The 12,469-nt window shown below is 38.2% G+C and overlaps 1 protein-coding gene across 3 annotated transcripts in view; it reads right to left on the bottom strand.

The window, feature by feature from the left end:
* Nucleotides 1–12,469, bottom strand: part of LOC124802978 (ankyrin repeat and IBR domain-containing protein 1-like) — a 579,445-nt gene that overhangs the window by 71,167 nt on the left and 495,809 nt on the right. For all 3 annotated transcript variants that reach the window (XM_047264079.1, XM_047264078.1, XM_047264080.1), the window contains one exon: nt 1,985–2,225. In XM_047264079.1, coding sequence (XP_047120035.1) covers nt 1,985–2,225 — 241 coding nt within the window. The remainder of the gene's footprint in view (nt 1–1,984; nt 2,226–12,469) is intronic.

The raw sequence follows: 12,469 nt of genomic DNA on the forward strand, positions 1-12,469 counted from the left end.
CCTCTATTTCACCAAAGCACCCTCAATCTTTTTAGTTCTTCCCTTTTCTGCTACCCCCTCTCCCCCACCACCCATCTAACCTTCCAACTGCACCTAGCTGCCCTACCCCCCCTCCAGTTCAGCCCTTTACATTCCCACAAGCAGCACTTTATTACTATCCGCCACCCCTACCCGGCTATCCCTTCCCCTTTCTGCACAGCCTCTCCTTACCCCCACCAACTGGTTGCCTCTTCCATCGTGCACTGCTGCTTGCAATCTGGTTTCAGTTGCTAGAGACTGTGGTCATGTGTGTGTGAGTTGCATTTGTGTGAATGTGTGTATGTTCATGTTGTCTATTTTTGACAAAGCCCTTGTTGGATGGAAGTTCATTTTCTTATAGTTTTTTTGTTGTGCCTATCTGCAGCTCAGCATCTTCACTATATGGTGACTAGCAACTATCATTTTCATAATATTTTTACTTCCATCCTGGATTTTGCATTATTTCTTTTGTACTTTCTGTGTTTATGTGTAGGATCAGCTTCTGCCTAGTTTCATAAGCTTCTATATAATAGTTATATTTGAAGAAGTTGTTTTTTTCTTAAGAGGCTCCATTTGATAAAAATCAGTATTTCATATATATACAAAGAAGGCAGATACAGTACTTTCAGACTTTTAAAACGGGGTCTACAGGAATAATTGCATTTGACTTTCTTTATCATTCTGCTGATCTTTTTCTGTATTTTTAATTTTTTAAAAGAACTGTGGAATTCACCCAAAAAATTATTTTGTACTTATTTGCTGACAGTATACTGCTATTTATGCCATTGTCACCACTGGTAAGCAGCTCGTATTTTGAGTGAGAATCACAACAATAAATGTAAGTGTATTAAGTTTTTTATATTAATTGTTAAGATAAATTTCCCACTTCAAACCCTCATGAATGGTATACCTAAAAATTCTGTATGACCCACACTTGAGACATCTTTTCCTTAAATGGTGAAAACAGGGTTTACAAGATTGAGGTTTGTGTGATGTGAAAGTTAACTGCCACAATTTCTTTCAGAATTTATGATGAGCCTATTGGTCCTGAAGTACTGTGCAAAGCTATTAATATTGTAATTTCCTGCACATTTTCCTCACCATGTGATTTAATTAAAATATTAGTGTCCTCTTCAAAGAGTACTGTGGTTTCAGCATGTATTTTATCAGCCAAGTCATTTACGAACTGCAGAAATAGAATAGGCCCTATCACTGCAAAAACTAGAATCTTTTTGGATTCACTGTCTTTAGATTTTATTTCTGTAATCTGTTGATGATTGTTGAGGTATAGCTGACTCCACCTTTCAGACTGGCCTCTAATTCCATAATTACTTAACTAATGCAATAGAATTTCATGATTAGTAACATGAAAAGCTCTACTAAGATCAAGAAATATTCTAGATACATGTTGCTTATCATCCACGGCTTTTAGTATTTCATTTAAAAAGGCAAAAATTGTTGACTGGTTTAACTTTCTGGCTCAGAACTCATGTTGTAAGTCATTTAGTAGTCCTACTTGTTAGTATCTATTCCTGCTGTTCAACATGCAGAAATTTTTTCAGTCTACATTTTATTTAACCATAATCACATGTGTGTGGCTCTAATACAACTCTAATCATGCTATGAGCTCTAACAGAGTGTTCTGGAATTCATTATAAAATGTTCCAAAGCTGCTTCTTTTTTCTTCCTCATCTTCTTTATCACTTTCACAGTTCAGCTCAAAGATTTTCCTTGATTAGTAATGTTGTCAGTAAGTTAAACATAAAAAAGCTTTAAGGTTTTTTTTTTTAACTATTTCCCCACAAATGTGACAAAATAAAATAATTATCATTTATAGAGGACTGATATCTGCTGGACAATTTATTTGTAGAAAAGTAAGATATAACTAATAAGTCAGACTATTGAATTCGTTGAAAAAATATACTAAACAAAAACACAGGAAACTGCAGTAAAGATAGAGACTTACGAATCTGCATTATGAGCTGTATGGGCGACAGCACAGAGGAATGCAGGTGGTGGTGGAGGTGGGGGACGCGCACAGCACAAGTCTCCTGTGGAGTGCGCCCTCCGCAGCTGCAGCAGGTGGCTGGTGCCAGACCCCGGGCCCTCGACCCAGCCGTTCTGGTGCAGTTCTCCAATCTGGAAACGGCCATCCTCTTTGCTACCCGGTCCCGGTCCTTGGCTCTGAAGTGTGCTGCTGCCTGACCCTGTAAAAAGATTGATAAATGTGCATTGTAAATTTATAATGATATCCCATCATTCACAGACAACGTAGAGCAGAACACTCCAAACTGCATAATATCTAAAGTGGAAGAAATATTTAACAAACAACAATGTTGAGAATCTTTGGTTCAAATGGTTCAAATGACTCTGAGCACTATGGGACTTAACTTCTGAGGTCATCAGTCCCCTAGAACGTAGAACTACTTAAACCTAACTAACCTAAGGACATCATACACATCCATGCCCGAGGCAGGATTCGAACCTGCGACCGGAGCGGTCGCGTGGCTCCAGACTGTAGCGCCTAGAACCGCTCGGCCACTCCGGCCGGCCGAATCTTTGGTACTTTGCTTTAATGTGAGTTTTCTAAACTAACAAATCATTATGTTGTTCCATGGAATTTCAGCTGAACTGTCTGATGTTGGCAACTTCCTGCACTGATATTTCAGTGCGAGGTCTTCTGGCCATCTTTGGGTGTATACTGGCAAAAGTATACTGAGCTCCCCTCTTTAGGACCACTCTGTTGCAAGCTAGTACAATCAAATATTGCTGTACAGGAATTACTTGCTTAAGAAAATATAAGGTTAAAGTGGTTTTCAATCCTTCAGCAAAAATTTGGCACTTCTGGGATCAGCCAAAAATGACTAAGGCTGCAGTCACAGTGGCACTGATATTGGTGGATTCCCCAATGATCGCCATCAGCTGAAGGTGGCTGATCTTTCCAAATAAGTATTCCACTATATGCACAGCCACAATGCAGGTGATCTGAGCATCTGAATGTACAGACTTTGAATGACAATTGGTGAGCTTCAGCAGCAAATAAGCCAACATTCTCATTGTGAGGACTGTGGAGAACTGGTAAGCTTAGTGCAAGAAAAAGGAAGTTTGCGCTGCCTTGAGGATGAAAAATATCATAACTGGAATGTAGTTCAGATTTTATGGACTAAAATCACAGCTCTACTGGAAACCACAAGAAGCCAAAATCTTTATCGAAAATTTTAAGCATAAAACATAACCTCACAAAATAAGACTAGCCAACCACTAAAAGCTTTTGAATAAGTTCAGTTCTCCCTTATGTATTTTTCCATGCTCAATATGAAAATCAACATAAAAAGTGTGTAGCACATGCAGTTTATTCAGATTTTTTAATTCATGATTCACTGCTTACTGGATGCTTATTGGAAACATGTAAGTACCATTTTTCTTTTTATTTCCTTGTGTGTGTGTGTGTTTGAGTGTCCAGGAAACTGTACTACTGCAAGCTGTATGTCACTGGACAAAATTAAACATCAGTAACTTGATATCAGAGAGTGAGTGTAATAAAGTGGAAGTGCTCCAAGTTTTGATAAAGACTCATTATGAGATTGCAATATGACACCTCATGGTTGTGTGAATTCTCCAAATTCATTCTGTGGTGAATATTTAATATGAAAACATCAACAAACTGTAACAGACTTCATTAAAAAGGTGCACTTTGCATATTTTTGCTTTCAACTGGGGAACTAAGACAAATATTGGGCACCCAATAAAGTGTGTTATGTGTGCATAGAAGACTTAAGGACATGGTTAAAGGGAATGAAAAAAAGAGTTTCAGATTCAGCATCCAAATGGTGAGGCAGGATCAAATGAACCACTGTGAAAATTGTTGTTTTTGTTGTAGTGATGTTAGTGGTTATAATGCAAGAAAACACTCTATACCCAGCCTTTCCATCTGTCATCCACGTGATTCCTCATGGTCCTAGCATTCCAACCTCCACAGTCACGACAAGAAACTGCACTTCCTACAAATATTTGAAGTGATTGTGATTCAGCAGATTCAAGTCATGATGTAGATCCTACTTTCAAATGTGCTAGACATTAAAACTGTGAGGTGTTTACATAGCCTGAACTTAGTGACCTTGCTAGAGACTTAAGTCTAACCAAAGAAAAGGCAAAACTGCTTGCAGCTAGATTGAAACATAAAAATTTACTTCTGAAGGTATCTCTGTTCGTTTCTATAGGTGGAGAGACTTGCACTTTACATCTTAGTTTGAACAAGAAAGTGACTTAGTGTTTTATTCGGATGTACCTGGATTAATGCATGAACTTGGATAGAGTATGAAAAGATCCTTGGAGGCTGTTTATTGATTCCCCTAAAACAAGCTTAAAAGCTGTCCTTTTACATTATGGTGACAAATATGCATCAGTGCCAACTGGTCATTAAGTGCACTTAAAAGAAACTTATGGAAACATACAATTGATCCTTGCAAAAGCAAAATACTCAGATCATAAACAGATGATGCGTTTATATGCATGGTATTTGGTCAGCATGCAGGATTTATGAAGTACCCATGTTTCCTGTGTCACCTATACAGCAGAGCAAGTGTTGATAACTGGATCAGAGACAAATGGACACTTCACCAAAATCTCATACCTGGAACTAAAAATTTTGATTGAGCCTTGTTGACTGTGAAAAAATATTACACGTCTGGCCCCACATTTAGCTTGGTATGATGAAATAACTTGTGAAAACACTTCCTAAAACTGGGATATGTTTCTATAATTTGTGTGAATGTTTTCCTAATTTCCAAAATCATTTGTGCTTTTGGTCAGAAGGCCTTCTTCTGAAACAGACAACATACACACTCACATTCAAGCAAATGTAGCTCACACATACATGATCACTGTCTCTGGCTGCCTAAGCTTTTTGTTATGCCTGTCTGTAACTCAACATTTCCATTATATGGTGAGTAGCAGTCTATCCTTTTCATAATATTGTCACTATTCCATCCTGGATTTTCCATTGTTTGTTTTCCTAGTCTGTCAGAGACCAAACTCAAAGGTGTTTTTGTTGGTCCTGACAACCATAAATTAATGTGTGATGACAAATTTGTTGCTGCAATAATGTGTAATGAAAGAGAGGCATGGACTACATTCAGAGATGTCATTTGCAAATTTCTCAGAAATACAAAGGATTCAGATTACAGGAACACTGTTCAACACATGCTTCAAAAGTATGAAAAATTGGATTGTCTGATGGGCTTGAAACTTCACTTTCTTAAATCATATTTCAACTTCTTTCCAGAAAATCTAAGAGCAGTCAGTGATGAGCAGGGGGAAAGATCCCATCAGGACATTTGTGTCATGGAAAGGAGATATCAAGAAAGTTGGAAGGGTTCTATCATTGGTGACTATCACTGGCTACTGTAGGAAGAAAACCCAGAGTCATCTTGTAAGAGGAAGAACAATATAAGAAGTTTTACAGAGAAGAGACGGGGGAACACATTAGTATGGGAATAATGATGATGCTAAATACACACATCAAAAAAAGTTTTACATCACCCCAGTTCCCAGAACTCCTGAAGATAAACGTCGACTGAGGATATTGTATCACAGACACAGTCTCTTTGGCTGTTCAGAGATGTCACTAAACCTGCCCAAAGATGCAAACAACCATGCATGAGCAGCGCCTATTAGACAGAGGGGGTCTGACAGCCAATCAGTTTCAGTTATTCCACCAGGAAGGAGGTACACGGCTCTTGTTGTCTGTAGTTAACCATGCCTAGATGGTCAATACCGCAGTTTGATCATGTCCACATTGTTACTGTGTGCCAGGAATGACTCTCAAAAAGGGAAGCGTCCAGGCGTCTTGGAGTGAACCAAAGTGATGTTGTTCGGACATGGAGGAGATACAGAAAGACAGGAAATGTCGATAACATGCCTCACTCAGGCCGCTACCTACGGATTACAGCTTGGAGATGCAACATGAAGTCATGTAGGAGGCAAGCAACCATCAAATCAACTTGAATCTTTAAACACTGCTGAATAGCTTGTAAAATGATTATTCACTTTGTTGTTCAGAAGCAATTTCTTGGTGCATTTTGGGCTCTGCCCTCATCAGAAATATCTGCCATCGAAGAATGCATAGTCGTAACCCCAAATGTAATTAACATACACATACAATAAATTTTGCAAAAGGTGTTACATAAAGTACAGCAGTAGACATACAAAAATAAGAACAAAGTCTTTATAAGGAGCATGGTGTCACGTACCAGAACTTAATTGATAGCAGGACAGCCTTGAAAAGCTTAACTAATATCATTTGCCACCAGCTGCTGTACAGGTATGGAACAGTGGCATTGTATTGTGCCCATGGAAATAGTTGAAAACCTTAAATTAGAAATATAAATAACAAAGGAAAAATTTAAGTATAAACCTAAAAATACGAAAAGGAAAGGATATATACAACAGTGCATGCAGTATACAAGACACAATAAACAGCTTCACAAAAAACAGCTGACAGAAGCTGCCACCGTGTGACAAGACTGAGTTGAGAAATACCATAATTTGAGCAATATTAGTAATAAATGATAAAATACAAACATGTCATTCACTATTCATATAAAAAAAATAAGGCAAAACAATTAATCTGATGACAAAATATGACTACAAAGCTTGACTGAATAGACACATACCTTACATTTTGTATTTATATGAATAGTGCATTATGAGCAGTTGGTATTTTACAATTTACTACTAATGTCATGCCAATTACATCATTTCTCAACTCAGTCTTGTCACCTGGTGGCAGCTCCTATCATCATCTATATTTTTTGTAAAGCTATTTATTGTATCCTGTATACTGTACACATTTTTGTGTCTTCTTCTCTCATTTAGTTCACACTTAAATATGTTTCTTTTATTTTTATATTTTTGATTTAAGGTTATTCATCTATTTCCATGGGTACAATACAGTGCCATTGTCTACACATGCACATCACCTGGCAGCATGTGTTGTCAGTTAAGTTTTGTAACACTGGGCTGTTGTCAGTTAAGTTCTGGTACTGATGGGTGATGCACATGACTCCATACCCTGTACAAAGACTTTGTTCTCATTTTGGTATGCCTACTCATGTGCATCATGCAACACCTTTTGTAAAATCTATTCTGAGTAAAGTGTTGTTAAGTTCATTTGTGGTTACGACTTTGTATCCTTCCCTGGCTGATATTTCTGGAGATGGACAGAGTCACTCCTGAGCTGCAAAGTGAATAATTATTTTAGCAACCTATTCAGCAGTGGATAAAATTACAGTTTCTGCTGAAGTGTGGTTTCCTCACTACAATAAAAGAAACAAAAATAAGTTTCAGGTTGAATTTGTCTTTTTCTCTGCAGTTCGGAATGGAGTTATGTACTCATATGAAAAAAATCTCCAATACAAACCAAGAAATTGACAGACCATAACAATTTAAAAGAAAATTGAAAACATGCATCATTCACCAGTTCTACAAATTACCTGATTACCTACATTTAAGGATTGAAGATCCTGTTAGGTTAAGAGTGTTAGCTACATATTGTAAATGAGAAAGCAGTAGCTGTTTTCAAAGTACAGATTTCTTGCTGGTTAACTAGATTTCATTTATCTAGTATTGCACATTGTTAGTAATAAATTTCTAGGAGCTACTTCAATGTTGTTAACGTATGCCTTGACTTACATCACATGCCTGAAGGCTATTGTTCTCGGTTGGATCGATACAACACTTTGAACAAAAGTAGAAAATCAACATGTTAAAAGTATACTTCGGTTATAGCACTGGTAGTGTAAAGGATAAATCTGTTTATTTTGTTATTAAATTCAAGTGTACTCTTTTACGGTACTTGTCAAACTCTAAAAGGTCAACATGTAGCCACATACACAAGTGAGTCACGCCTAAGCAGCAACACTACTATCACATAAATCTTACAAATGATCTATGTAACACTGACTTGACTAGTTTCCTTTGCTAAAGGTGAAAATAAATGGGAGTAAAGATATGTTTGCTAGTTTTTGGATTAGGAAAACAAACTGTATTCACTTCGCATGTATAGCTGGGGAGAAACAAGCACGGCTCTAAAAGCAACCAATACTGACAGAATTTTTAGGTGTTTATTCACAACCACCAAACCAGGTGTTTATTGGTTTTCCATTTCCATTCCAAACAGATTATTTAAATATAATGGTAATGAAGAAGCACAAATTTACAAATATGTTGACAGTGGTTTTTCCATCCAGGCAGATTAAATCTGAATGAATTACTTCTATATTAGGCAAGTACTACTTGCCTCAGGGAGTCACACCTAGTGATACGTGGCTGGCGACCACGGGGCCCCGAGCTGAGTCCTGGCATTGCATCCACTTACTTATGCCAGGCTCCTCACTCTTATCTTTCCTATCTGGACACCCTCGGCCAGCTCTTGTTCTTTTCCGACCTTGACGCTATTAGGTTTCGAGGGCTAGGGGTCTTTCATTTTCCAACCTATACTTCTCATGCAGCGTCTGACCCAGAGCGGGCGGCTGCAAAAGGCGTCTGTATCCCATGTTAGGGGCGGCCTCCAGAACTGCGGAAGGCAACGGAATACCACCGCAGATTATTTTCCCTGCATAATGCAGTCTCCATTTTATGCACAAAAAATGGCTTCCTCTCATGTTAAATCAGTGTCTTGAAAGGAGGCAAAAAATCAAAACGAGAATTGGTACCTGGAATGTCAGAACTCTGCTACAAGCAGGAAAACTAGAAAACCTTAAAAGAGAGATGGAAAAGAATCATATGGACCTCGTAGGAGTTGAAAACTAGAAAACCTTAAAAGAGAGATGGAAAAGAATCATATGGACCTCGTAGGAGTTGCTGAAGTAAGATGGAATGGACATGGAGAGTTGCAGTCAGATGAATATGTATTCTACTACCCAGGAGGAGAAGTAAAAGGAATTAATGGAGTAGGAATGATTATGACAAAGGAATTGGCTAAATGTGTGGAATATGTAGACTATGCAAATGACCGGGTTATTGGTGTAAGGCTGAAAGGAGCACAAAAAGATTTACTGATTGTCCAGGTGTATATGCCAACTTCAGAACATGATGACCAAATTGTAGAGGAAACGTACAATGTAATAGAGAGAATAATGGACGAAAATAAAAAATGCTGCAAAATAGTAATGGGAGACTGGAACGCCATTGTGGGAGAAGGGAAAGAGGGAAACATAGTAGGCAGTCATGGTCTTGGAAAGAGAAATGATAGAGGTGAATGGTTAATTGACTTCTGCAGGGAAAGGCAACTGATAGTGGCAAACACATGGTTCAAGAACCATAAGAGGAGGCTCTACACTTGGAAATCACCAGGGGATAAATATAGAAACCAAATCGATTTTATACTGGTAGAAGAAAGATACAGGAATGGAATCAAGAAGGTGCACACATTACCAGGTGCAGATATTAATAGTGACCACAACTTACTTATGGCAGAAATAGAAAAAACTGAAAAAGGCGACAATGGTGAAGAAATGGGATCTAGATAAGATAAGGTCCAACAAAGAACAAATTACAGAAATGCTGTCTCGGGACTTTCTAAACACATTACGAGACAAAGAAGCACCTGATAATGCCAATGAGTACTGGAATATGCTCAAAGAAGGAATCATTAAAGCAGGACAGTAAAATATAGGATATGTAAAAGGGAAAAGGTCAAAAAAACCATGGGTCACACAAGAAATGATTTCCAAGATGGAGGAGAGAAGAAAATTGAAAAACAAGAACACTGAAGATGCAAGAAAGATATACCGAAGGTTAAATAACGAACTGCGAAGAGAAACAGAGCAGGCTAGGAAAAAATGGCTAAAAGAGGAATGTGATGAAACTCAAGAACTGGACAGGAAAGGAAGATACGACTTACTATACAACAGAGTAAAGACTATGACATGGGAACAAAACAGAGCAGGAAGTGCTACTATGGAAATTTTGAGTAAAGACGAAGAGGTAGTGTATAAAGATCGTGACGATGTCCTCCAGAGATGGGAAGAATATATAAAAGAGCTATATGACACAAATAGCAAACCAGAAACTCTGGAACTTGAATCACACAACAGTGTAAGTGATGAAGAGAAAGGACCGACCATCATAATGGAAGAAGTAAAGTCTGCTATTGCTGCAATGAAAAATGGCAAAGCAGTAGGTACAGATACAATACCGGGAGAAATACTAAAATGCTTGAACCACAATGGAACAAGAGAAATATTGAGGTTATGTAATAAAATATATGACAGTGGTGAATGGCCTGAGGACTTTTTGACAACAGTAATGATTCCATTGCCGAAAAAACAAGGAACCAAGAAATGCAGTGAGCACAGGACAATCAGCCTCATTTCACATGCAGCCAAAGTGATGTTAAGAATAATTAATAAAAGACTTGAAAAAGTAATAGAGGAGAATCTCGGCGAGGAGCAGTTTGGCTTTAGATGGAATACGGGCACCAGAGATGCAATAGGGCTCCTACAAATCTTAGGAGAAAGGTTTATTGAAAAAGGAAGAGACCTATATATGTGCTTCATCGATTTAGAAAAGGCATTTGACAATGTGGTTTGGGACAAGCTGGCGACTATTATGAGGGAAAAGAGAGTGGACTGGAAAACCAGAAGACTTATAAACTCATTGTACCTTAATCAAAAAGTTTCAGTTAAAGTGAGAGGAGAAAGTATGAACTGGATCAGACTAGGGAAAGGAGTAAGACAAGGATGCTGTTTATCACCTACTCTTTTCAACCTGTACTTGGAAAATATGATTGACCAATGCTCATTAGATGACAAAGGAGTAGAAATTGGAGGAAGAAGAGTAGGGTGCTTGAGATTTGCTGATGACATGGTCCTTCTAGCCACAGGGGAAAAAGAATTACAGGATTTGGTGGACACCATTGCAACTAACGGAAAAAAATATGGAATGAAAATTAACACAAATAAAACAAAAGTATTGGCAATAGGAGGAAATAAGGAACTAAAAATTGTGCTGAATGGAGAAAAACTAGAACAGGTGCAAAATTTTAAGTATCTTGGAAGCAGGATAGACACCGACTGGAAGTGCACCACAGAAATTGAAACAAGGATAGCAATGGCAAAAGAGGCGTTTTATAAGAAAAGGAGAATCTTCTGCAGCGATATGGACAGAGAACTCAGAAAGAGACTCATAAAATGTCTTGTATGGAGTGTTCTTCTATATGGCGCTGAAACATGGACTATGAGGAAAAAAGACAGAGAAAGGCTGGAGGCTTTTGAGATCTGGACATGGCGGAAGATGGAAGGAATAAGTTGGATGGACAGAGTAAAAAATGAAGAGGTACTGAGAAGAGTGGGAGAGAAAAGGCAGTTACTAGATGTAATAAAGAGAAGAAAAAGAAATTGGATTGGGCATATATTAAGAAAGAATGACGGACTGATAAAAACAGTTTTAGAAGGTTATGTAGAAGGGAAAAGAAAGCGAGGAAGGAAGAGATTCCTGATACTGGATGACATGATGGACGGTATAACATACAGCAGCCTTAAGAAGGAAGCAATGGATCGCAGAAAATGGAGAGGCAAAGGACCTGCTAATATAGCAGATAACTGATGATGATGACTACTTGCCACTAAATTAGTTGAGTATTGTACAACATGATATCACTAAACAATGACAGCAATCTCAGTCATTAAATGACAATTGTTTTGGGAGACACAATGTCTATCACTGAGGTGAGAAGATACGGTGTTATATATTAGGTAGTTGCATAAGTTAGTAGCATTTTTGTTTTGCACATTGGTATTCTGGTTGCTTCAGGGTTTCTTTATCGATTGTTGTTTTTATTTGTAGTTCACTGTTGCTATTTGAGTTTATAAATTGTCATTTTGTCATTTGGAGATAGTGATTAGATCTGTGCATGTTAGGATATAGAGTGCTGAGTGGAGAGAGCTGAACATTTCCAACATATTCTTCTGTTTGAGTTCAGTTGAGTGGTAACAGCAGTGGAGATGGCACAAACATTTGCACCACATGTGAGTATAATGCCTCTGGACAGAGCACAGCAGGAAAATGGTTTTCTTGTTCTAAGAAGGATCATTTTGACACTAGTGTCTCTCCATGTTCAGGAAGACCTTCAGAGTTTGATGAAGATCATTTAAACACATTAATTCACAATGGTCCACATTAGTGTACTTGAGAGCTGACAAATGTGATGACCTGTGATCATTCCATGGGGAATGTTCAAAAATTGTATGGGTATGCACTCCGTCTGGCCACCATGTCATCCTCAGCTGAGGATGCAGATAGGAAGGGCATGTGGTCAGCACATCACTCTCCAGGTCGTTATGATGGTTTTCCTTGACCAGAGCTGCTACTATTCAGTTGAGTAACTCCTCAATTGGCATCACAACGCTGAGTGACACCGGGGGGTGTATGGGTACTGTATGCTATAAGC

The sequence above is a fragment of the Schistocerca piceifrons genome, chromosome 6 (genome assembly GCF_021461385.2).
Source record: "Schistocerca piceifrons isolate TAMUIC-IGC-003096 chromosome 6, iqSchPice1.1, whole genome shotgun sequence".
Lineage (NCBI taxonomy): Eukaryota > Metazoa > Arthropoda > Insecta > Orthoptera > Acrididae > Schistocerca > Schistocerca piceifrons.